General features: G+C 48.4%; 10 protein-coding genes across 10 annotated transcripts; 4 read left to right on the top strand and 6 right to left on the bottom strand.

The window, feature by feature from the left end:
- Positions 1-3501: 3501 nt before the first annotated feature.
- On the bottom strand, positions 3502-5526 carry N7484_010284 (CocE/NonD family hydrolase; the record flags this gene model as incomplete). Its single annotated transcript, XM_057120671.1, has 5 exons — positions 3502-4023; positions 4077-4458; positions 4517-4846; positions 4901-5183; positions 5238-5526. The coding sequence occupies 5 exons, from the start codon at positions 5524-5526 to the stop codon at positions 3502-3504; spliced, it is 1806 nt and encodes a 601-aa protein (XP_056970226.1).
- Positions 5527-6077: 551 nt separating this feature from the next.
- N7484_010283 (cupin domain-containing protein) lies at positions 6078-6575 on the bottom strand (the record flags this gene model as incomplete). The annotated part of the gene is made up of 1 exon (XM_057120670.1): positions 6078-6575. The coding sequence occupies one exon, from the start codon at positions 6573-6575 to the stop codon at positions 6078-6080; it is 498 nt and encodes a 165-aa protein (XP_056970225.1).
- Positions 6576-6870: 295 nt separating this feature from the next.
- N7484_010282 (uncharacterized protein) lies at positions 6871-7769 on the top strand (the record flags this gene model as incomplete). The annotated part of the gene is made up of 4 exons (XM_057120669.1): positions 6871-6957; positions 7020-7240; positions 7298-7431; positions 7489-7769. 4 exons carry the CDS (start codon positions 6871-6873, stop codon positions 7767-7769), a joined length of 723 nt encoding a protein of 240 aa, XP_056970224.1.
- A 465-nt stretch (positions 7770-8234) lies between these two features.
- On the bottom strand, positions 8235-10741 carry N7484_010281 (FAD/NAD(P)-binding domain-containing protein; the record flags this gene model as incomplete). The annotated part of the gene is made up of 11 exons (XM_057120668.1): positions 8235-8911; positions 8973-9047; positions 9103-9277; positions 9334-9368; positions 9444-9638; positions 9697-9761; positions 9815-10002; positions 10072-10269; positions 10324-10398; positions 10452-10577; positions 10634-10741. 11 exons carry the CDS (start codon positions 10739-10741, stop codon positions 8235-8237), a joined length of 1917 nt encoding a protein of 638 aa, XP_056970223.1.
- An 871-nt stretch (positions 10742-11612) lies between these two features.
- N7484_010280 (uncharacterized protein) lies at positions 11613-14148 on the bottom strand (the record flags this gene model as incomplete). Its single annotated transcript, XM_057120667.1, has 6 exons — positions 11613-12351; positions 12408-12535; positions 12586-12720; positions 12781-13831; positions 13894-13948; positions 14004-14148. The coding sequence occupies 6 exons, from the start codon at positions 14146-14148 to the stop codon at positions 11613-11615; spliced, it is 2253 nt and encodes a 750-aa protein (XP_056970222.1).
- Positions 14149-14438: 290 nt separating this feature from the next.
- N7484_010279 (DODA-type extradiol aromatic ring-opening family dioxygenase) lies at positions 14439-15368 on the top strand (the record flags this gene model as incomplete). The annotated part of the gene is made up of 2 exons (XM_057120666.1): positions 14439-14579; positions 14646-15368. The coding sequence occupies 2 exons, from the start codon at positions 14439-14441 to the stop codon at positions 15366-15368; spliced, it is 864 nt and encodes a 287-aa protein (XP_056970221.1).
- A 472-nt stretch (positions 15369-15840) lies between these two features.
- N7484_010278 (CocE/NonD family hydrolase) lies at positions 15841-17601 on the bottom strand (the record flags this gene model as incomplete). The annotated part of the gene is made up of 1 exon (XM_057120665.1): positions 15841-17601. One exon carries the CDS (start codon positions 17599-17601, stop codon positions 15841-15843), a length of 1761 nt encoding a protein of 586 aa, XP_056970220.1.
- A 472-nt stretch (positions 17602-18073) lies between these two features.
- N7484_010277 (uncharacterized protein) lies at positions 18074-19104 on the top strand (the record flags this gene model as incomplete). Its single annotated transcript, XM_057120664.1, has 2 exons — positions 18074-18354; positions 18417-19104. 2 exons carry the CDS (start codon positions 18074-18076, stop codon positions 19102-19104), a joined length of 969 nt encoding a protein of 322 aa, XP_056970219.1.
- A 198-nt stretch (positions 19105-19302) lies between these two features.
- N7484_010276 (fungal specific transcription factor domain-containing protein) lies at positions 19303-21332 on the bottom strand (the record flags this gene model as incomplete). Its single annotated transcript, XM_057120663.1, has 5 exons — positions 19303-19762; positions 19826-20317; positions 20369-20781; positions 20839-21268; positions 21325-21332. 5 exons carry the CDS (start codon positions 21330-21332, stop codon positions 19303-19305), a joined length of 1803 nt encoding a protein of 600 aa, XP_056970218.1.
- Positions 21333-21809: 477 nt separating this feature from the next.
- On the top strand, positions 21810-23675 carry N7484_010275 (MFS general substrate transporter; the record flags this gene model as incomplete). The annotated part of the gene is made up of 6 exons (XM_057120662.1): positions 21810-21957; positions 22011-22067; positions 22143-22459; positions 22512-22731; positions 22795-23201; positions 23262-23675. The coding sequence occupies 6 exons, from the start codon at positions 21810-21812 to the stop codon at positions 23673-23675; spliced, it is 1563 nt and encodes a 520-aa protein (XP_056970217.1).
- Positions 23676-24804: the final 1129 nt, after the last annotated feature.

Below are 24804 nucleotides of genomic sequence, written 5' to 3'. Positions count from 1 at the left end.
CACCCTAACCACCCACCGGCTCGGTTCCGTTGGCAATGTCTCCTGGCCCAATCGAGCTTTTCTCAGAGCGCGGGTCACTTCAACCCGGAAAACACAGCTACTAGTGCCCTTCTATGCTGAATGGCCCGGTTCTCGCGGCTTCTTCATGACCTGTTTGTGACGTATTGTGTATAGTAGATTTCGGCCTGTGAATCGAGTCTTGCCCTTACAATCAACCTCGAAGTAGCGGTCTATGCAGAATATGTTCTTGAAAGAGGATTTTGCGGGATGGTTATGTGTTGTGTATTCCTGTAGACGTACCTACTCGTCCCTAGACCGAGGTTGCACATATCGCTTTCATGACAGCGAAGCAGCGATGCGGGCGACGGCTAGCAAAAACGGCTGTAGTTGTTACGGCGTAACCTCGTTATAGGGCATGATACCAGGATAGGCCGAGACGCTACCTAATCATGCCCGATCTACCCCCGAAATGCACCTGCATGACTCGCTTAATCCGGGTTCTACCCCATCATGTATATATCCAGCACACTTGAGGAATTAGTTGATTCCTCAAGGATTAGTCTCTGTCTATTCTACAGTTGAATTACATGTGACATCTTGAACCTTGCCTAGTCAACAACCTTACCTTAACAGTAGTAGCCGGGGCAAAAATCTTTGGAAGCGAAAAGCCAATGATTAGTTCCACCAAAGCACATCTCCAGAGTCAATACTTGATGCAAAGGCAGTGACCTAGTGTCGGCATCCAAGGACTGGCGACATGCTCGGTTAGGATGTCCTCATCCTGTAGTGCAATCTCACCGAGTGATTCACCATCACCACGGCTAGTTATTCCGTGGGTAGGTCTGTTCACTACTCAACTGTTCATTCACGTCAACTGCTCACTGGTCAACTGTCTATTCGCGACTTAACTATCTATTCACGACTCCGCTGTTCATCTACCAGTCCACTGTTCATTCACTGGCCAACTGCTCACCGGTGAAGTGTCTATCTACCACTCAACTGTTCGTTCACCACTCAACTGTTCGTTCATCACTCAACTGTTCATTCACTGGTCAACTGCTCACCGGTGAAGTGTCTAACCACCACTCAACTGTTGGCTCACTCCTCAAATGATCGTTCACTAACCAACCGTTCGCTCGTCACTTCACTGCCCTTCTTTGCAGAACTCCCATCGCGCCATAATGTGTGCAAGTGCATCTAACAGGTAAAGACTGTGTAGGGGGTGAGGTGGCAGTTCAACCTCCAGACCCCTCTCACCGCTCGGTGATCAACAGGAGGCAGTGGTCTTCACATGAACCACCACCATCAACTTCAAGGACGGTTAACGTTCGCTCACCATCGTCACTCACCGTCTCACCGTCGTCACTCACCGTCGTCACTCACCATCGTCGCTCACCATCAACACTCCCGTCGACACTCACGTCGACACTCACGTCAACGCTCACGTCAACACTCACGTCAACACTCACTACCATGCTCATCAACACACATTTCTGTTCGTTCTACGCCTCCATGGCACACGCATTCTATTGCGGTGAGAGGGCTGTCGGACGTCAAACTATCCAAGAGAGTTGGTAATACGGCATCGATTCAATGAAATCCTTGTGGACCACGCTCGACAGTCTATCAGCGCTCGAGACAAAGGTCAAATGGGTGCTCATCCCCACCCGAATGAAAGTACGTTACTTCCTATATTGGTCTCGGCGTCGACAATAAGCGCTGTACAAGATCCGGTCGAAATCACTACGGGAGCGGTGTCGCTTTCTGGTGTCTCTCCAGGCTCCGGAACCGTGGAAACAGCGGTCTCAACTGCAGAACTGTCTAAGGATTTTAAAGTATTTAGTAGCTGTGTTCTAGCGCCCCGTGACCCGTTTACCGGCGTCATAACTCCGACGGCCTCGTCGCCGTTCTTCCTGGCTGGCCCTTTGCATATCCACCTCGAGATGGAAGAAAGTTCGACTTTCGAATCCACACCAAAGTGTCTTGCGTATTCCATTGAAAGAACGAACATTAGCCAGACTACAAAGCTACCTATCGGGTGTCTGATGGTGGACGTGGTGGAACTAGAGAGATGTCATATATGCACTCCCAGCAGATGGGACGTTCTGCCTCACAGCTCACGATATCGCAGTGAAGATTGTGTGCACTGACACGGATTACTCCCCAGCCAGCACCAATCGTGGTCCGAGGTGGATCGAAAACGAAACATAAGATCAAGGAGCTCTATGCTATTTAATTTGCTGTCCATTGCCTGTCTATTTTTGTTCCTCGGTTTTGTTTATTTTCCTATTGTTGCTGCTTTCTTACTGTATAGGGTCACGACGTTGAATGAACCCAGGTGATTTTGAGCATCAACAATAACTGTAGAGTGGCGTTGGTTTCAACGGCTACGTTTTGGGTCTTTCAAGCTAATGTTGAACAAGTCACGACTAGATATTAGTTAAGGCTCAGCCTCCTGGAAGGGATCCTCCTGGAAGGGATAAACAATTGGTTACCGAGAATAGGACTTTGTAGGAAAATCGTTTGTCCGAGAAGGCGGTGGGTGACAATCTCTCTAGCAGAATCGTCAGGCGTCTAGGTGTCGATGTTCTGTCACCTGACACCCTGGTTGTCTCTGATCACGTAACCAGACGTTTTGTCGTCAACCAATGGCGTGTTCTCTTCGGTGTAACAGTCTGTTTATTCCTCTCCGCACACGCAAGATGCGGTCCGCTGACTAACGTTATTCCCGGCTAACGTATTTGGTAAGCGAGTGGGCCACCTTAAAACTCCATAGTAGAGGTGATGAATTACAACTTCATAATTTAACAACCGTAGCTTCTTATAAGGCCTTTATAAGGTCTTTCTATAGACTTATATTCTTTATATTGAGTCTATCAATTTCCATAATTTTCAAAAACTTTCAAGCTGAAATGGTTAGACGATAAATCCTTGAAGCTTCATGAGGTTAGATTACAACAAGTAAATGGATCGTATTTCCACCTTGCAAAGTTGCTCTTTCACCCACATTGAGATAGATTGACAGTGCAAGACAGTTGATCCGTGCCAGATGGCACCTGCCGCAACAGCTATGAGCGGTCTCTGTTACTTGCTTAGATGGATTTCTCGAAGTAGTCCAGTATCCGTTCACTGAATATTTGAAAGAACAAGCAGGGCACGAGAGTGCTATCTATTAGAGATACGCTGGTTTGACGATCTATGTGGCTCCGGAGGCCGACTAACGCTCTAGCCCCTGTTTGCTTCCAGGATCGAGATGGACGTTCCTGTGAACGCTTCTCTAAAATCTGGGAATCAAAGACTCCTGGGAGCCTCTAGTAATAATATGCGTGAAATAGAGCGAGCAAATGAAGGTATTAAATGACAGCGGAAGGGAAAACTGTTAGTATTACAGCAGAAATAAAAATATATTCTTGAATACAGGTTATACCAAACCAAGAGGAATCTCACCCATTCATCCCATTGATCTTCCGTTTTGCGTTTCATCATACTGGAATTTCCGTTTCACACCTTGGTCAGTGGAACTGTCAACGTAGACAAGGACTCACCACCAGTATGCACGACATGTTGACCCTTGTTCAAATTCTTTGGTCCCTTGATCAAGGCTGGATATTCAGGCAAAATAGGGTCATGGCCCTTGATCTCCAATCTCAGCGATTCTCCTTCATCGAAAACAATACCACCAGCCCAGATGGGAATCCTGAGTTCCACGACCTGACCAGGAGGAACCTTTTCTGACTTGTCATGCGGGAAGAAAAGCTCTGTAGGCTCTTGATTCTCCTTCCTGCTCTCAAGCATGTCAGGTTCTTCAGTTGTGGCAGCTCGCTTAGAAGCGCGAAGCCGGCCACTTGGCCCGACATACTTGTAAATGTTTTCATCGTCAATCATGTCGGGGGTAGTTCCAGGCTTCTGGTACTCAAAGGGAATATTGTAGTTGAGCAGTGGCTTTCCGGAGCGATCGAGCTTTCGAATAATCACGTATACATCCATATCGTCGAGATCAGCGCATGACATGTATAGTTTGACCTGTGAATTCTTAGTCATTGTCAAAATCTTCTTCAAGGTACAATTTTGCATACCTGAGAGCTGCCAATCAACTCGGTTTGTTCCGTGAATTTGAGCGCGAAGTAAGCCCCATCGTCTTCCCACATATCAGATTGGTATGAGGTGGTGACGATCTCAGAGGGAGCCTCAGGTTGTAAAGATCCTGCAACCATTCCGTTCTCCTTGGCGGCGTTAAGGTAGAAAGTCTTGTATTCCATCCGGGAAGGAGGGTAACGGTCTTCTGCGCGGAAGCTGATCGGGGCCTTGTTGTATCTCAATAAAGAGAGACGGACCTTGGGTGTTACCTCCCAGCCATTGTTTTTTCCAAGAAGGAAGTGATCCAAAAAGCGTTGAAGGTCATCATTCGCAAATGGCTGGTAAATGTCAAACCATTCCTGAGTAGGATGAATTCGTAGCCTGACAGCGGAAGTGTTAGTCACATATTGGAACATTAGAAGGATTGAAAAAACCAAACCATTTCTCATCCGATCCAGCATACTTCCATGCACGGATAGATCCCTCAGTATGCAATCCGGTTGAGTAGCTCGCCAGGATATACATCGGGATCTTGATGTCCTGCAGTCGGGGTCTCTTGTCTTCCCAGTATGCGTTTATGAGCGGGTACTTCTCAATCATAGCCACAATATCCTCGCGTTGAGTCTTTCCATTGAACTCTTTCAGAAGGAGGTCCCAGAACATCGAGTTGGGAATGCCGCCACGGCAGATACTCTCACGATAGAAATCACCGATTCCTTCCCATGGAGCAATCGCCTTCAGATGTGGTGGCTTTTCTGCTGCGATCAACCTAACTCTTTGTTAACTCGAAGATAATTTATCATATAAGCCTTGAACAACCTACCACTGAGTCATAGCTAGCCAGGAATTTCCTACCAAGGCCACATTTCCATCGCACCAAGGCTGCTCTGCGATCCACTCAATGGTGTCATGACCATCACGACCCTCCTGGGTGCCGAAGATGAAAATGTCGCCTTCAGAATCAAAGCATCCCCGCGCGTCCACATTGACAACAATGTATCCACGTGGACACCATTCAGCTGGATCGGGTGCCTCGAACTTTTCCAGGCCACTCAAAGAGCTCTTAGGTACACCCAGCCAGGTAAAGCTGGTTGTCTGATGGTGGCCTTGAAAAATTGTCAATTTTTGTCTCTTCCAATTTCCGTTCGAGAGAAACCAACCACTTCCTGTTTTTCCATACGGGCTCCAAGGGAGAAGTGCAGGCAAAGGAACATTATCCTTAGCTAAAGGACGGAAAACATCACCACGGAGAATCGTTCCATCCCGCATGGCGATAGGAATGTCTTTTTCCCAGATGATAGGCTCGCTCAATGCACGAAAACCTGGCTCTCGCTGCCATCCTTCAGGAAGAATTACTTTTGTCGAGGGCCGGAAATCAGTCCAGTAGTTGTGAAATTTGCGGTTCGACGGCGTAAAAGCAACGTCGATGCCGCCAATTTGGTGAGACATCTTGATTGATAGAATTTCAAGGCAATGAAGGTTTCTGATCTGATTACAGAGAATAAAAGTAATTCGTTTACTCTTCTTATATCTTAGAACAACGGCACACACATTGCAATGAATTTCGGAATCAGTATGCTTCGGCCGTTGACTCCTCCGGCTTCAATTGGTTCTCCACAGTTTCCCCGCGTCGCTTCCGGGTGGGGTTTCTGAACTACACGGACTGATGGCTCGGAGATAAAACAACGGAGGCAAGCCTGAAGTATGACTAGAGTGTTTTCCAGCTATGCGGGATGGGAAAATTGTTTAGAATTGATTTGGCTTATTTTGAGTCCGCATCAGTTGGTTACCCATTTAAGGAGAACCCCCTTGGAAGGCAGTAGAATATTGTCTTACAATCGGCGTTTAATTTAGTCGTTGAAAAAAAGCTTTGAAGCTTTGCCCATCTTATAGTTATTTATGACTTAAACCTCTATTGAATTTCAGAGGCCCTCCTAATGACGAGGCAAAATTCAAGTGACAAAAATCTTTTATAACAACCGACCATCTTCAATGTCCTCCTAAATCTGGAAGGGAACCTCCGCCTTTAATATTTTCCCCGAAACAATTGGAGGCTTCGCAGCAATCAAGACACACAGCAGTCGTGACCAGTTGTTTGTCTCGTTGTCCCATCCGTGCATTGTTCCTTGCTGCACCACAATATCGCCTTTTTGAACCTTGGTCTTTGAACCATCATCAAGAGTCAATGTGACTTCCCCCTCCAACACATAGATGTAATCAAGAGTGATTGATCGGTGAACCATTCCCACGGACTTTGGGGGGAAATCGACAATGCGGCAGATTGTACCGTTGTTGGCCAGTCCAGTATCGACTAAGCCAAGGTCGTCGGCAGTATTGACATCAGGAGGCAGTTCGGAGGATGACCAAATTCGGGTCAGAAACGGTCCATGCTGTGCTTGGGATGCCTTGATTTCATCGTCTTTCCAGATAATGGCATTGCCCTGTCCATCATGGCCAGTGACAAGTCGGCGGATCGTAGGAAGGGGCTGAGCGCTCATGATAATCAAGCGAGGTTGATAAAACACAAAAATGAAGAAGCCGTAGTCCGTGTAGCAGATTTGACGTATAAACAAACTGCTATAGTGCCCTGTGTTATGGGAATAAATATTCGGACAACGGCATCTAGCGGGTCCATACCATAAAGGCCTAGAACCGATGGCCCGGTGGGGGCGGGGACCGGAAGGACTTCTACGGAAAGAATGATCAAGGCATTTATCATCAACCGAAGAACCATCGGAAGTCCTGAGACTTGTTTCACTACCTTTATTCAGCGCCTCGGATATATTCAATATTATGGCACCATTACAACTCCTTGAGGAACTCCGAGCTCAAGTGGGGGGAGTGCCGACACAAAAGACCAATGGTACCTCGTCGCTGTACGTATGAGGCAACATAGGCAGATTGCTGAAGATCAATAGCTGACAAGAAGATATTGGGTATAGGCCACTGCGATGGCAGCTGCAGGCGCTGGTCCTGACGTGACCGAGCTCTATCAGATTGCGACAAGGGGCACCAGCCTTGACGAGGAGAAACATATACAAAGGAGACTGAAAGAGGCAATCCTGAAAACGAGCATCCTGTACGGGGTGCCTAAATCTTTGCAAGCATTATTGCCCCTGTTTTCTACCCTAAAGGAGGAGCAGATTGATCATTATGGCCCACGGTTTGTCTTTCCCACCGATCGAGTCCAACACGTACATTGAAACTAACATGTTCAAAGTACCGAGGCTTTGAAGAATGGGGAGTCACAGGCAGAGAGACGTGCTCGAGGTCGTCAACACTTTGACATTCTCTGGACACCTGCAGCTGCGCAAGCAAACAGAGAAAAGAACTTCAAGTACCAACCGGATTTATGTATGTTTCTGTTGCTACAAGAAAACGACCTCATTCTCACTAATAAACGTCTCACAGACCTTCTCAATCTGGAAACTATCTATGAGTTATGGCTGAGCGAGAACACTATTTTGAATCCCGTGGAGACTCAGATGTGTACCACTGCAGCATTGATTTGCTCGGGTTCTCCGCAACAGGCCATGTGGCATACCCGAGGCATTGTTAGGCATGGAGGAAGTCCAGAGGTGGCGCGATTCGCGCAGGAGATAGCCTTCAAAGTTGGGAAAGCGTATGGTTGCAACGTGGATGCAGTGACCAAGGTAGACGATATCGACTTTGATGATGCGACACCCCACTAAGAGACGAACTGCGCTATTTCGGAATTTTTGTCTCCTTGATCAGGCTAGGATAGACCAATGATTTTTGCCTGTAGAGAATTTCGCTATGAATTTTTAACTTCACTATCAGAGCATCCCACTTTGTCTTGCTTTCCTTGAAATAGTCATAATGTCTAAGGACTCGGTGTTCAAATTAAGTCAAAAAACCCCCCAGAAGACTGATTTGACCAAGATCACTATTAGGCGATAGAACTGATGTCAGGGTTCATTTCTCTGGATAATGCAGCATGTTTGAATTTTGGAGTTTGCTATGTTCGATTTTTGCAGGATAAATGATGGAAGAAGTGGACCGTGTCTTGAATGAGACAGTCTCGCAAGACAAGACAAGAAAATCTAGATACATTGGGGTTGATCTATGAGATGAACAACTAATATGGTGCTATGTATGTTCTCCCGGTGAATGATCCAATAATTGCTTCTGTATCTTCAGAATGTGAGGTTTGATTGCGTGATCATTGGGTTCTTCATGTCGAGACTCTGTAGCCGTCCAATCACATTGGCCAGACAAGGAAGTACTGCTTCAACGACTTCCGGCTTCAGAAGAGTCATAGAGACCCATGATTCTCCACTGGTTTCATTACCAGACACGCCATTACGATGATCAGCTGCAAGGTTCGCCTGAATCTCCATAACAGTATGGCCTGACCGCTCGAGTTTCATTTGGTACCGAGTATCAATGAACCTTTCCTTTAGATCAACGAGTAGAATAGGAAGATTGAGCTCTTCGCGTGCCGCAATCACGAAGTCGGCATTATCACAAAAGATGACCGGGTTGAATTCTTTGGGCTCCTTCTGATCGGGTGAAAGAAGTGTGTTGAAGATGCACAGGCCTACAACGGTGATTTCACCGTGTCCCTTCCACTCCTCGGGTTGAATGCGCCTAACAACCCAGGAAGCCTTGCTCCAACCGCCAGGCGAGGCAATACGTGAATCCATTCTTGGAAGGAAGGTTTCAAGGTAGTTTCGACGAGCGCGGAATTCAATCTCCAGTAGTCTCTTTGCGGGCGATCCAAGAATACCGTGAGAACCACGGGTGCCCAAAATCAAAGGTGTCGAGGGACCAAACAGAGTACACAATGTATTTGGCTTCGGGGTCCGACTCACTGCAGGAAAAGTGGTAAGTTTCACGCTCGAGAGAATACAGATCTGGATGGGGCAGAATACCCTGGTCTTTGCGAAGCACGTTAGCCGCAAAGTCGTGCGCATCATGTCCGAAGTTAATCCGCATAAATTCAAGAGCTACAATAAACCGTGAGAATCTGAGTCGCATCATTGATATTTCAGGTGCACTCACGATCGGTTGATGTACCTCCAACGGCGTCCTTGGCACTGATTTTAAACGCTGCTTGACGGGAAAAATTCTGAACCATGGTTGCTCTTTCGTAGCGACACTTCATGTACAGCTCGAGTCGACCAGGAATATCATCTCGAGTAGTACCTTTGGGGAGTAATGCACCCAGTGCGACTCCCTGCTTGGATTTAGCATTGGCAAAGCAGGAAAATTCTCGAAAAATTTGGGACTCACATCTTCGATTGCTTGGGCACCACCCTGGCCTTGATCTGTTCGAGTTTCAGCTATTAGCACTTTGTTCCACTCCCCACGAAATTTTATCTCTGGGTGATAGGGTCACTAACGTGGAAGGAATGGATGTGCCGCATCTCCAATGAGACAACTCTTGCCATTGATCCAAGTTCCGAGAGCCTTGCGATCCAGGAGCCTCCAAAGCTTGATAGAGTCAGGGTCAGCCATCGCAAGAAGAGCTTTCATGGCTGGAGAAAACCCGTCGAACACTCTGAGGAGGTTCTCCTGGGATCCGGTAATGTTCCATCCTGTAATTGAACTTGTGTGAGTAATATGGAATCCCACAATGCTAGGTATTGAATCTACCTTCAGTTGTACCCTCGCTCTCGGTATCAGGGTGTAAGCACACAAAGTTGAGTTCCGTATTATTCCTGCTTTGTGTGAGCAATGGGGACTTTCAAAACAGAAATGCAATTTGACTGACCGGCAAGGATAAATCACGAGGCGACGATACTGACCATCCCAGAATTGAAGCTCTCCATGCTTCTGAACAAGGGCTGCGGTCTCTGGATTCGCTTTGATCTTTGAGATTGGGATAAGAAACCGAAAGGCACTTCCGCCAGAGGGTTCTGCCGCGATGTCTTCTTGAGCGACAATCTTACGAAGTACAGACTAAATGAAACGATCATTTGTTAGAAGTTCTTCGCGACCGTAAGGATATCTTTTCAGCGAGTGACATACATGAACACCGTCAGCACCAATGAGAAGATCTCCTTGCACCTGGCTTCCATCGGCTAGGGTCAGCGAAGGGCAAGCAGGATCGCAGTCAATGACCTTGCTTCGTAGGTGAATGGTGACTGGAATGCCAGGGCCGTGGATTGAAGTAGCCTTTGCTTTCAACGCTTCATGGAGATCGATTCGATGACTCAATTGCCAGGGCTGGTGGTTTTCATTAGCTAATTTCTATAGATAAGTTGTAGGCATGCTACTTACAAATGGATAGATCTCTCGCAAGTTGCGAACGTCCTTTGAGCTCACAACGTTTCCCTGAGCGTCAAAAACGGATACCTATGCTGTTTAGTCCCATAACTTTGATGATTTTCAACCAAAACATTGCTTACAAATTCCGCATCGTTGCACCGAAACTCCTCTGGCTGGATACCCATTCGCCGCAAAAGTCCGTTCACGTTTGGAGGGAGATGAATTGCGGCACCGAGCTCGACCGCAAAGCGAGATGATTCAAATACCTTCAAATTACATGATTAGCTCTATGCAGAGCTGCCCAAAGGTCTCGATGACGTACATGTACAACATGGCCAGCTTGTCTAAGGGCGATCGCGGCCAACAAGCCTCCAATCCCAGCCCCAGCAATCAAAATGTGTAGGCGCTCTGCCTCGTGAGTGTTAACCATACTGGCGTATCCGTACTGATAGAACGTTCAATCCTGAGCAAGAAGAATACACTGAAAATGAATAGTTTCGATGATTTAATATCGTCAATCAGTGGGAGAGCCGAGAATGCCGCTTAGCAAAGACTTCGGAAGCGGGTGGGGGATGATGAGATTTCCGGATGCAGCCCTCAAACTACTGCAGCGGACAACCGCGGAGACCGAGATGAATGTCGAGTTGTCCCAAATTTCCATCCATGGTACGGCAAATAGCCTACTTTTGGTGGAACGATGCCGAATCAAAATACTCCCCAGCAAAGTTTCTAGGGAGGCAAGGAGAAATGTTTTTGGGTCCAACAGACTTGTTACTACCTCCCCGCATCTATGGGAATCTAGTGAGCTGGAGATGATATTCTACAAATAGCTCCTGGTCGAGAGTTCGCCCGAATCACAAAAGCCTTCTGATTTGGTGAAAGATTTCATCATGTTGCGTTAATTAGGTACCGAAGGGGGTTCTATAAAAGGTTGGAAGTAAACCTGGTTAAGCTTCACTATTCATACAGTCGTCTATATTCGCTCCAATAGCAACGGAATTCAGAAAGAAGCCGTGTCAATATTTCCCAGATCCGTCATCAAATTCATCATTCCTTCAAGTAGAGGGGGGAAAGTCTCCGTCTCTGGGTTGAAGTTGTCCCTATACGCATCGCAAGCCGCCGTCATAACAGTTCGGATGTCAGTCAATGGACAAAAGAGCCGGTCAGGTCCCACTGATATCCCCGGGTTTCCTTTACCAAACATGACAAACGCTGTGGTATCCGGGCTGCTGGGACCATCTAGAAGAACTTGACAGGCCTCTCCTTGGTAGGCCGTCGGGAATAATTGAGGGGACCCGAGCCTAGTCATGCTTATTGAAAAGAGACCGTACGCCCACAATGTGAGACTTGCTTGATAAACCACGACTGCCGAGAACTCTCGTAGTTGGAGCTGCAGGTGCGGACCTGGCAATTCGCAGAATCTGACCCGCATGCCAAACGGCGGTCTTGAATTCCGGCCCGACCATCCACTCCCGCAGGAGATGATGGGTAGTAGCAGCCTCCTCTTCCCCAAGTCTTCCTGCGAACCGTTGTAACTCTCGAGGGGACACGTTGAGGGCCATCAAGCAGAACTCTGCCACCATCTGGATACGTGAAGGATCAGGCCCCTGGGTTGAGAGGGCTTGTTGTGCGATTCCTATGCGTTTGGCCAGATCTTCATGTTGGCAGGATAGCCATAGGATGGTTGTCGCTTGGATGGAAAGTTGGCCACTAGCTCGGAAAAAACGTTGAGACTCTTGATACGCCCAAACCTGAGACCAGAAGCCGTGCATTGCTACCTGAGCAATAAGAGGCTTATCGTAATAAATGGGCAGGTTGTCAAGCACGGATGGGTTCTGGGCAATCGCGAGCCACGAGGGACGTTCGTCAAGATTTATTCCATAAGAGAGCATGGCGTCCTTCCAAGCAGTTGCTGAGGGTGCTAGCCATATATCTCGAGCAAGAGGAAGTGGGCATGAAAGCTCCGTGACCGAGCAGTTGGGAGGCTTCAGGTATGCCATCGAGCACCGAAGGTCAGTTAGCACGGCGAAAATAGCCGTTCTATTTTTTTTGCTGGTCAGCGACATCCCATTGGTGAAATGTCGACAAAGACAAACCTTTTCAGTGATTCTTGTTTGACCCATGCACGCCACTTTGCTTCAGTGGTATGAGGGTCATCCTCCAGGCGGGGGTAAATAGACTGAGCATATAATGTGCGTGAGAAGCAACCGTAGCGACGAAGCATCTATTTCAAGAGTTAGCTGTGAAACCTCCTTTGGATTCTCAGCATCATACAGTCACAGGCGCAGATAGAAATGTCTCGGCAACTTCCATGTTACGCTTAAATCCACTCCACAGGCTAACTGAGACCCAAAGCAAATATGCTTGGATAGTCTGGAGGCCTCGGACCCGGCTATTATCTTTTTCAATCTGGAGAAACATTATTACCCGAATTGAGTCGGTTATTCGATTGCAAAATCAGGCACTAACCGATGCCGAGAGTGAAAGACGTGATCGCTCTTGCAAAGCGTAGCCCATTCTGCATACGCTATCGATTGATATCGACGAAGCCCCAGCGCCAATGATAATAGCCAAGAGCTCGGTGTGACACTCAGTAACGGAGAATGACGGGGCATGAATCCAGCTTGCTGGTTCTAGGCTTTGCCAACCAAAATAGACCTGAACCATGCGATCCAGATAAGACTCCGAGGGAAATGCCTGCAATGGGACGCTGGAATGTGGAGTATTGTAGATCATGAACAGTATTCGGTCCCGACAACTGGAATCAAGTACTGTCGGGGTGAATTTCCCGGTAAAGAAGCACTGCTGACTTCTCCGCAACATCGAGTCAACGGCCTTTTCATTGACCCGCAAACTCTCCTGTCCGGCATATGCATTGTCGACATGCACTGGCGCCCATAGCCAAGGGGATCTCTTGAAAAACTCAAACCGCGAAGAGGCTGGACTAGCATGAGTCGGCCCGCTTCCTTCAGTTGGGACAGACGGTTGCACGTCATTTGGAATAGGCTGCATCAACGCCTGAAGGGTGTCGAGGTCCAGCTCAAAGCACCCACCATCCAGCTCGCCTGTCGCGGGTGGAAGTAAGAACGCATCAGTAAAAGAAAAGCCATTTGCATAGGTAGACGCCAAGCAATCAACTGTAAGCGCGGGTCCCAGCGGTGAGGCTGAACCTGCTGTCACCTCATCTACCATGGACTGTTGATGGGATTCAGAGGACTGTGGTGGCTCCACCATGGCTGACGGGGATGAGACACCAAAATTCCCGTCATTTTCGTTGGAAATGGCCGGAGGAGGATTTGGGGTGGAAATAATCTCAGGGGTTTGATTCCAGTGAGAGGCATTCTTGGCATCTTTCACTGATGGCAAGCAAGGCTCACCCCGACTCAAGCAGCGTTGACAGGGCTTCTGGTCTATGCACTTGGATTTGCTCCGAACACATGCTTGGCATGCGCGACTAGCACGCCTAGTCCGGGAAGCCCCTTTGCGTAGATGGGCCTGCTTGTGTCGATACAAAAGGTCCCTGTGGCTCTTCATTAGCTTTGGTATCTTGACGGAGCAGGGGGTCATGAGCTTTGTCCATACCCCCGGTTGAACGCCTTAGGACAAAGGGGACAGCGATAGGGTCGCAGATCTTCGTCTAAAGAGTGGGTCAGTATAGGGTCGCATTTCCATGCAAGAGCTTGAGCACTCACGAGAATGCATATGACGAGCGTAGTGATCTGAACGCTCAAAGGACCGATTGCACTTGTCACACCAGTACTCAGCGTCCGAGTCTTTTCCGGCTTTGACGCGCTTCAGGTTAGGCGGCGTGCCCGTTCGACGGTGCGGGCCAGCCATTGAGCATTTACGCGGAATCAAGAGGGGGTAATCAACCTGGCATGATCGGTCCGCGGAGGAGTGGAGGGGTGGTTGGGAGAGCAAATATACGGCCTTCTCCAGGGTGGGAAGATGTCGTTGATGCGTTTCCCCGCAAACGCGAAGACGGGGAGTATGGGGGGAGAGCTTGGCACTCCCCCACCTCTTCCGGAGACCCGGAGTCCACATCCCGTAGAAAGTATTTGAGTGGCCGGGGTCACCGAATACTATCGTCATGCACTTTTAACAGTTTTTGGCAATACATAGAAACTATGGCAGGCGGTCTGGCCCCCGTCCATTTCTTTTCTCATGGATCCACGGCAATGCTAGGCGAGCAGTCAGACTCGGCAGATTATTGGGCCGAGTGTGGAGCAGCGGCTCGCCGAAATGGAATTGAGCATGTTGTGATTATGGTACGCTGAGCCCTAACTCCGAGGTCTTGACTTGTCGCCTTAGAGTATAATTGACAATCCATTCAGGGTGCACACTGGGCTGCTGTGGGCGATGACATTCAAGTCGCTACCAGCCCGAAACCCAAGAAGGCACCAATTGGCGGCGTCCATCCTAGCAAATATGTCGATTACGAATTGATTCCAGATCTCCCAATGTGTGAGCGTGTTATATCAACCCTCCGAAAATCTGGATTTAATGCCTCGGCCAATCCCAACTTTGATTGGATCCACGATGTATATTTGATCCTCATTCGAACCTTCCCGGAGGGCTGTCCACCTACGACAGTCATCAGCATGAACGCTCGCTTTGATCCATATTATCACCTGCGAGTCGGAGCGGCCCTGCGACCACTCCGTCGTGAAAAGGTCTTATTCATTGGCTCGGGCGGTACTGTTCACAATCTCTACCGCAATGTATGGTGGCCGCTGCTTCGGTATGCGGATAATTTTGCTATGCCAACACCGCCTGGAGACTGGGCGTTGGATTTCCGTCAAGAGGTCGAAGATGCCATGACCAAAGCATCAGGACCGCTGCTCAGAAAAAGTCTGACTATGCTGATGAAGATACCGAAATTTCGTGAAGCCCATGCTACTGACGATCACATTATGAGTGCTATGTTTGTGGCGGGGCTCGTAGGAGATGTGGAGGATGAGGGTACTCCAGTTGAGATTGGAGCCGAGGACTGGGAGCTAACAAATATGTGTAACACACAGTTCACATTCGGGAAATGGGAAACAGCGAGCGGATGAAGTCAAATTTGAATATGTCTCAATAGAAAAGAACAACGCAGTTCGATGGTGTCGTCAATATAGTTTTCTACATTTGAACTTTTGCAGTAATTTCTGAGATTCTTGTTTAAACCTGAATTCAGAACACACCAGTTGGTGTTTCCTAGGGATTCGGAACACTCTTCTAAATCACATGAATCCGTCCACGTAAACTCTGTAGTGCATTAAACATGCCACGCCTCGGACCGAGACAATCTAACTAAAAAAACCCCAAAGCTAATAAACCGAGCAAGACTTTCAGTGATACTGTAGTCTTTCTTCGTAAGACTGATATACCTATAGAAGCACACTGATTGACAGGGACTAGGTTTGGGAAGAGCTGACTATGCAGCATATACGTAAAACTATGTGCTTCGAAATGTTATTTCATCTATGTTCCTCACTAGCGGTACAAATGGAAGCAAAGCCAAGCACGAGTACAACTTCACCCCGTTTATACAAAGGGAAGAACGATGCGAGATGGGTATTTCCCACCCACATGGAGCTTATGAGTACCCTTGTTTCGAACCTCCAGTTCCACCTTGGCGTACTTTGTCTCCTGGATCAAAGGATACTCACCACTGACTTGTACCCGCAAGGATTCACCCGCTTCAAAGTCGATACCCATAGCCCACAGCCCGATCTCGAGCTCCACAATGGTTCCAGGAGGAATCTTCTGCACTTCAGAATGAGTGTGGAATGGGTATTGGTTGTGAATGGAGCGCGAGCGATCAATCTGGCGATGAGATGCTCTGAGGATACCGGTGGGGCCATAGTAGATGGTGAGGTTGCTGTACTCGTCCCGAGGAATATCATCAACATTCGAATATGGCGCAGCCGAGAGGGGAATATTAACATTGATCATCTCTTTGCCATTCTTATCGAGCTTGCGAATAAGGACGTAGACGATCATGTCATCCAGATCATCACAAGACATGTGAAGAACTGCCTTGGGTAATCCCATCAAGCGAGTCTTCTGCGAGAACTTGTGGGTGAAACCGACAAAATCAACAGGGTCACTTCCGCTCTCAGAGTTGTAAGACAGGGTTGCTTGTCTCAAAGGCGTTTGAGAAGCAAGAGTGTGGTCCTCCGTGAAGAAGAGCTCCCGATATTCGGTGTTGGGCAAAGGGAAGTCTTCGACCAAAATTGGGTATTCGGGTGCCGTGTTCCCGTAATTCAGCGATGCCATCCGCACCCGAGGAGTCTTCTCCCACCCATTGTCCTCTCCCTTGAGGAACTTTGAAAAGAAAGATGCAAGTTCATCCCGAGATTCTTTTTCAACCCACAAATCATACCACTCCTGGTAAGGGTCCCACCGAAGCCATTTATTCTCAGTGTTAACATCCAACCAGCCACGAACAGAGCCCATGGTGTGGACGAAGCTGGAATAAGAAGCCACGACATAGGTTGGGATCTGAATTTTGCTGATCTCGGCGCGCTTATCCGCCCAATATGGGTTGATAGTCTGACTGCGGCGGAACATCTCCTTGAAATCTTCGAGACCGTGCCGACCTCGAATTGTCTCACGGGTAATAAGATCGAAGAGACCGTTGTCCCATGCTCCTCCGCGAACGAACTGCTCACGGTAGAGGTCGCCACATGCCTCCCAAGGTGCGATGGCCTTCAAGGATGGAGGCTGGGTGGCGGCAATAAACCATTGTACGATTCCGAGGTGACTGTTGCCGGCGAGTCCCAGGTTACCATTGCACCAATCCATCTTCGCCAAGGCTTCGATAACGTCGTGGCCGTCTTCTCCCTCCTGAGTACCCATAATCACGATTGACCCATCGGAGTCGCCAGCACCACGAGCATCGACGTTGACAATGGCGAATCCCTTAGGGCAGTACTCGGCTGGATCAGGTCCTTCAAAACGTTCCAGACCACTCAAACAGCCATTAGGCACACCAACTCCCCAGCGAACCTTTTTCATCATGTTGATTCCATTGTGCTTCTTGCCGAAAGGACTCCATGCGACAATGGCGGGGACCTTCTCTTCGGTGACCGGTCGATAGATGTCGCAATAGAGAGTGCAACCATCGCGGACACGGATGGCCACATCATGTTGCACCATCAAATCTTCGCTGAGAGCGCGAGAATTGAAGCCGTTCCACCCCTTGGGAAGGGTTTCGGTATGAGGATTGAAGCCTTGATAGCCATTGTGACCAACAGCAGGCGGCTTGATTTCGAGGTTGGCGACTTGGGCGGGAGGTGGCATTTTGACAATGATAAAAAGTGAAAGAATAGGAAAATGACTGGCTTCGCAACTTTCACTCAAGTTCCTGTCTAAGAAACACTGCCATTGGTGATGTTATACACTTTTCATCGGGGATGCCCCGTGCCAAGCCCAACCCAATCGCCTCCCCCACCGGGACTCCGTGTGGGGGAGGAGAAAACTGGGGGATCTTAGTTCAGGTCATGACATGTTATAGCAAAAATTCGCAAATTTTCTCGGCATTCGCCCGAAAACTCTCTCCCCGCCGTCGATCACCGGGCTCGTTCGGCCGTCCACCCCGAGGGGCACCCAGTCTACTTTGTTGGAATTGAAGGCCTCTACTCCTTATTTAAGACCGACCATTTTCATTCAGTACCAGTCATCAACAAGTCTTCAATTTTCACCGAGAAGGAATTCGAGAACCCACTCTACTATCAAACTCAACCTTCATCAACTATATTTTCTTTAACCCACGATGGCACCCGGTATCCTCGACCAGAACGCTACCACCTCTTACGGTGATTGGCGCGACGATTTTTACAGCAAAGGATATGTCGTCCTGAAAAATGTCATCTCTCGCGAGAAGGCACTGAAGTACCGCACGAAGGCTCTTGACTGGTTGCAATCCTTCGACACGGATTTCGATATCAATGATCGCAGCACCTGGACTGCGAAGAACTTGCCCCAGAGCTTCAAGGCTGGCATGTACCTGAACTACTGTGCCGCACATGAGAAATATGTCTGGGACGCGAGAATGTAAGCACTAATCCCCCTTTATATCCATACATGCATCTTCAAGAAGTTAACACCAATTACAGGGAACCTGGGATTATTGACGCCTTCGCCAAGATTTGGGGAACCGATGAGTTGCTGGTGTCTTTCGACACCATCAACATCACTCTACCGGGCCGCACTGATGTCGAGTGGTCTCCGTGGCCTCATGTTGATCAGGCCCCCGAGCGAAAGGGCTTGTCTTGTGTGCAGGGTATTATCAACCTTAGCGAGGCTGGCCCCAAGGATGGTGGTCTGCTCCTAATGGAGGGATCTTCTAAGCTTTTCGATCGTTTCTTCAGTCTCAACCCTCCTGACCGCACTCAAGGTATTGGAGCAAAGCACTACGACTTCTACCCGTTCAAGGAGCACCACGTCAAGTGGTATGAAGAGCAAGGATGCAAGCTCATCAAAGTCTGTGCTGAGCCCGGTGACTTGATTCTTTGGGATTCGCGCTCTATGCACTACGCCAAATTCCCCGAGAGCGATGAGATCCGGACCATCATCTACGCCTGCTACACTCCTGCTTCTCATGCCACTCCCGAAGACCTGAAGAAGAAGGCTGAGCTCTTCGGGCGTTGGGAGACCACCACTCATTGGCCTCATTGCAATATTCACGGTCATGGAAAGGCTATGGTTGACGGGAAGGTTGATCCTCTGGAAAGAGATGAGCCCCTCGAGAGGCCTATTCTGACTGATCGCCTGCTGCAGCTTGCGGGTGTCAAGCCTTACTAATGATCCATCCTTGGGGATAGCAGCAAAGCCGGAGACGACGTTTTGCATGATTTTCTCTCTGCGTGCTTCCATTTTATTTTGCATATTAGTCCAGAATCGCTCTAGAATATACACAAATCCGAGAAGAAAAGAATATGGCGTCTTTGGAGCCAAAATCATTCATATACATTGAGGTTATTCTCAAAAACCATAAATCATTTAATCAAAATTCATCCCTGCCCACTGACCATCCATATTCCCCCAATCCATATTCGGAAGCAGCTCATCCAAGCTGAAATCACCCATCATAGTTGGCCAAAGAAGGCCAAGCTCATCTGCGGAAGAGTCAAGAGCAGTAGGCATCATGGTGCCATATTCATTAATGGGATCAATTGAAGGCCCTTCATTCTGGAAAGCCATCTTCAACAGATTGATCACAGTGGACCTGTCGGTCGAGGCAACGCTGGGGCTATGCAGTTCTATTTGCAAAAGGATTTCGAGCATCTGTGACCCTTGAATTGCCAATGGCGTGCTTGCGTTGGGGTACTGAATAGCACTGATGCAGTAACGGATCAACCTTCGACGCTCGGTGACTTGTGTTGAAACTGTTGCCTCTTTGAAACAAATCAGATGGACGGCTAGATAGACTCCCGCAGCTAATGTAGCGGCTGAAATAATCCTACAAATCATGCCAAGGGTAAGCCATACTTTCCCGTAAACCTCCAAGAGTTATAAAACGTACCAATGACACTGATACAAGCGTGGGACCGGCTGTTGGCGCATGTGTAGAATTTTCAGCGCACTCTTCAATCCGCGTTCGATAATTGGCTCCGTATTTGGACGGCCCAAGAGCCAAAGAACCAAGGAAGCTCGCGCTATGGTCACCGAGAGCAATTGAATCGTGTGTCCAATGAGGTGCTCCTGCGCTGCAACCCAGCTGGGAGTGTTGGTTGATAGGGTGATCGTTCGGCGGGCCATTGATTTTTCGATTGTCTCTACGTGCTTAAGGACCACGGTGAATTTATCTGTGTTAAGATCACGTGGAGCCTTTACATTGATGTAAATGACACTGGCGAGTTTTGACATGGCGAGATGATACCGAAGTGCCGGTATATCTGTGGTTTCAAGCATTACATTTTCCATAAGGAGGTCATCATTGTCACATGGCTGCGGTGACAATGCCGTGTTGAAGCTTGAGGGTGAAATAGACGATGGTCGCGTAAACATCCCTAGCCTTTTGTGTGTTAGGATAATGATGCTACACCCTTTCAATTTGAATACTTACCAGTCGCAAATTACCAGGGTCCACCACAAGCGACGCCCCAACTGACGATTCTCTAGAGTAGCCCAATTTGGCTGCGATGCCAATCTCTGTGAAAAGTGGTCCTCGGAGGCCAGCAGGTGCATGTCCAGAGCTCTGGCAGTATTCGTTGCCAAACCTAAGAGCAGATACTCTTGTTCCATTTGACCAAAATGACTGTGAGCCAAAGTCAATATTGCTACTGTTTGGACTGTCTTCAAGTCTGCCTTGGTCAATGGATTCGAAGCCTCAAGCTCTTTGATTGCGGCTTCGTACCACATCCGAGCGATATGCCAGCCCCGCTCACTTTCCATGTCTGACTGGCCGGCATTTTCCTCGAAACCATTGAGACGGTGTAGGATTGGTCGCTCTTCCGGGTCCATGTATAGCAACCCCACCTTGAATAATGTTAGCCATCGTCGACAAGATACGAAAGATTGAAAAGGGAGACTGACAGTCAAGAGACTAAAGTAAACGGATAGCCAGCCATGATCATTTGCGGAGGCAGTATCATTGCCCTTTTCGATGGATTGCCAGAAAGCCTCATGTTCGTGTTGGAATACTTTTGTCCTGATCGCACAGTGAATCCAGCTCAAATTCGTTAGAGCGAAGTTCACGATCTGCTGACTGGAAGTCCGATCAGGGATGAGCATGAGAAAGACCGGCCTTCCGGGTTTATAGAGTGGAGCAATAGTCGTCTTCTCGGATAGGTCGGTGGGGGCAGGGGGTTTCCCATGCGAGAGAGACTCGAGCATAACCAAAAGACCCTCCAGATTGGTGCCCGCTTGGTTTGATGGCTGTGATGAACTCGATTCGCCAAGCCGAGCTTCTAGCATGGCTATCCGGTGCTGGAGTGTCAATTTGTCAGAATCGACCTGGTCCGAGCTATTAATCATGGTCAGATTGGGGCCCCGGATGGCGAGTGCATCGGATCAACTCACTGGGTCATTGACTGGGGGCTAAAATCTGGGGGGATGCATGCTCCAGCTTGTCCTCGTCTTGTACAAGCACCACAGGGATATGCATGATCACATTTGGTCTTTCTCCGAGCACATTCCGTGCAGCTACGTGGAGTTCTCCGGGCGAATGGATGACTAGTCATGATGTGACCACAATAGAAGGCGACCAGGACAAGACGTGATGGTAATGATAATTTTGATGGATCCGATAAAGAAGGATTGACTAAATCGGATCCGCGGAAGGACTAGAAAAAAAAGAAGATTTGTCTGTCCCCCACATTATCCGCCAGCCGGGGATCAATTTGCCCCCCGACGCTAAATTCCGGTGGCTAACCCCCGCACTTTATACACACTCGTGGACGAGTATATCAGGCTCTAGATCCCACCAGGATGGAGCAATGACAATCAAGGGAGACATTTGTGTCAATATTTGTGTACATCTTCATTCTCCGAATTTATTTTCCAACATGGCCGACGACAAAGCCCAGAATGGCTTCATCGAGTTCGTCGACCCGAGAACCAATCTCAAGCCCGAGCCTCGCATCACCGGAACCGTCAATTTGATTGAGGATGGAGAGATCATTCTGATCCCGCGACCAACAGCGGATCCTAACGGTATGTAAGAAAAAAAATTGGGATGACTATGGACTTCATCTGACTATGGCTAGATCCCCTTAATCTACCCGAGTGGCACAAATGGCTGATCCTTGTCATCGTTGCCCTCTGTACGTGACCGTCCTCTTCCACAATCCGCGATTCATCTCGTCGAGCCTATCCAGCTAACAGTCAATGATCCACAGACGCTATGACTGGTAATTTGCTAGCCAGTGGAATCGGCATATTGATACCCCAATTGAACGAAGTCTATAACAACGATCCCCACGTCGATGATCTAGTCACTTGGCCAGCTTTTTACATGGGGTTAGGCAATCTCATTGCCATGCCAATTGCAGACGCCATCGGTCGCCGCCCTGTTTATCTGGCTTCCAATGTGATCCTGATTGTATCAGCTATTTGGTGCTCTTACTCGGGTGGTCTGAGCTCTCACATTGGTGGCCGCGACTTCATGGCACTGGCAGCCGGGCAAAGCGAGGCATTGTGTGTACTTATTGCAGAGGTGCGCAATCCTCATTCCGGTCTATGTGGTGTAATTCTGACCAGTCAAATAGGAAACATTCTTCCTGCACCAGCGTGGCAATCGCATCGCGTGGTTCTGCTCCCTGCAGACACTGGGAACAGCACTCTTCATTATTGCTAGCTCATATATCAGCAACAGTATTGGGTGGCGCTGGTGGTATGGTATTTTTGCTATCATCACCGGGTTCACGTTCTTGCTTTCCATCCTATTTGTGGTTGAGACCAAGTACGATCGACCACTGGACAGCTTTTGTAAGATCTTCCTCGATCCTCACTGATCTGGCTTTGCTGACAGTCTATTCTTGTTTCTCTCAGTCGGTGGGAGCGATGATTCCGCCAAGTTGACTGTTTCCCAGAGGCGCAACTTAGACTTCGTTAACTTCAAAAAGAGATCATTCTTCAATGACCTCAAGCCATGGGGAGCGGTCAAGCCCCAGTGGAAAGAAATCCCCAAGTTTTGGTATCATCTGGGTCGACTTACCCTGTTTCCTGCAGTTTTCTGGCTCGTTCTGTGCAGTGGTGCACTCTTGGGCACATATATTCTGATGACCGCCGTCTTCGCCCAAGTCCTGATGTCACCTCCTTACAGCTTCAACCCAAATTACCTTGGGTTTGTCATGGGTGGCCAGGCGGTCGTTGCGTTTGTTGTACAGCCTATTGCCGGATATGGCAGTGACATTGTTCTGAAATATCTCACAAAGCGCAACAACGGCGTTAGCGAGGTGTGTACTTCTTTCTTCATTTCTATACGCAAGGGAAGCAAAACTGACTAACTTGTTCAGCCTGAGTATCGACTCATTCCCGCTATTCTACCTTCTGCGGTTGCAATCGTCTCATGTGTCATCTACGGTCGCTCGTGCCAGTACCCGGAGGACTGGGCGTGGACAGGCGTCGTCATTCCCATGAATGCCCTGTTCTACAGTTTCGTCAGTGTCGTCGTCCTTGGGTTCGTCTATACCATGGACTGCTATCCTCAGCGTGGTCACGTTGCAATGGTCGCTCTGTGTGCCGGCAGAGGTTTCATCAGCTTCGGCATCTCTTTTGGCACCACTGCCTTTGTTCGAAAGTCTGGTTATGACGGGGCGTTGAACATCTGCGCTATTGTACTCGGGATTTTGACCAGCTTTGGCTTCGTGACTTACTTCTTCGGAAAGAGTTTCCGCAAGTTCACCCAGCGCTGGGCTGTTGACGAGTAATTAATTATATTGGGGGCAGAATATTGGTCGATGACTGATGTGTATACTTCGGGTCTTGATTTACTTTGGGCAGTGTACATCTGATGAGGTTTACTATAATTGAAGACTCAACGTGGTTGAATTGACATTCGTTGTCTTCTCTCGCTTGGTAATTAAAGTAACAGTTGTCATAGAGACTGAATACCCATCCATTATAGCAACCCAATTATTGCTGACAAATCCCGTTAGTGTTAACGTAGTCGGTAAGCGAGTGGCCAGTGTAAGCGAGCGGCCACCCAACCCACTTATCTTACACTTTTCATTGAATTTATCAACCACAACACTATTATATTCATTTAATCTGAAGCTTTACATGTATTCCTCTTATGTCCGATCTGCCAGCATTTAGAGCACCTTGGTGGGCGCCGCGTACTAGGTGCTTGTGTATCCTGCGCATGAAGCACTTCTAGTGCTTGTGTCGCTTGTGTAGATATATCATGGGCTTCCTCAAGTTCTTGTGGTTTTCATCCTCAAGGAAGATACCTCGTTCCATCGCCATTTGACAGCCTTTAATAAGCTGGTTTAATGCAGTGTGCGAGGGTGATGGTGGGCTTTTTGAGCGTCGCTTAAGGAAAGCTTTGATTGAGGATGCTTGTTTATAAAGATTGTGAACGTTTGCCGGCGTATGTGGGTTAAAAGCGCTTGATTGACTACCACGGCTTCCGGGAGGTGTAGGCGTTCGAAGCTGGATATTGAGCTTTAATAGCACTGATTCGGGATTAAGTGGTACTAATCCTGCTGCTTTGAAGCTATTGATGATTGTGTCTGCTTTGAATGTGTCGCTGCGAGCTTGTGGGTAAGCTGCGAGGAAGTCAAGCTTGTCGATATGGTTGATACCGAGCCGCATCTTTTGGGTGTTTAAATTACCGTATGAGCGCTTTAACACCGCAAAGCATCCGATATCGAGGGGCTGTAGAAGATGCGAGGAATGTGCTGGCATACAGACCGGTATAATCTTATGTTCTGTGCAGATTTGGTCGAATTCTGGCGTAAGATGACTCCCGTGGCCGTCGAGGACTAGAAATCGATATATTCCACGCGTACGATGATTTGTTGACGGAATAAACTGCTTTTGAAGCCACCGAAGGCC

Source organism: Penicillium longicatenatum, assembly GCF_028827895.1.
Source record: "Penicillium longicatenatum strain IBT 33135 chromosome Unknown contig_6_segment0_segment0, whole genome shotgun sequence".
Taxonomy (NCBI): domain Eukaryota; kingdom Fungi; phylum Ascomycota; class Eurotiomycetes; order Eurotiales; family Aspergillaceae; genus Penicillium; species Penicillium longicatenatum.
This window is presented reverse-complemented; position numbering and strand designations above follow the sequence as displayed.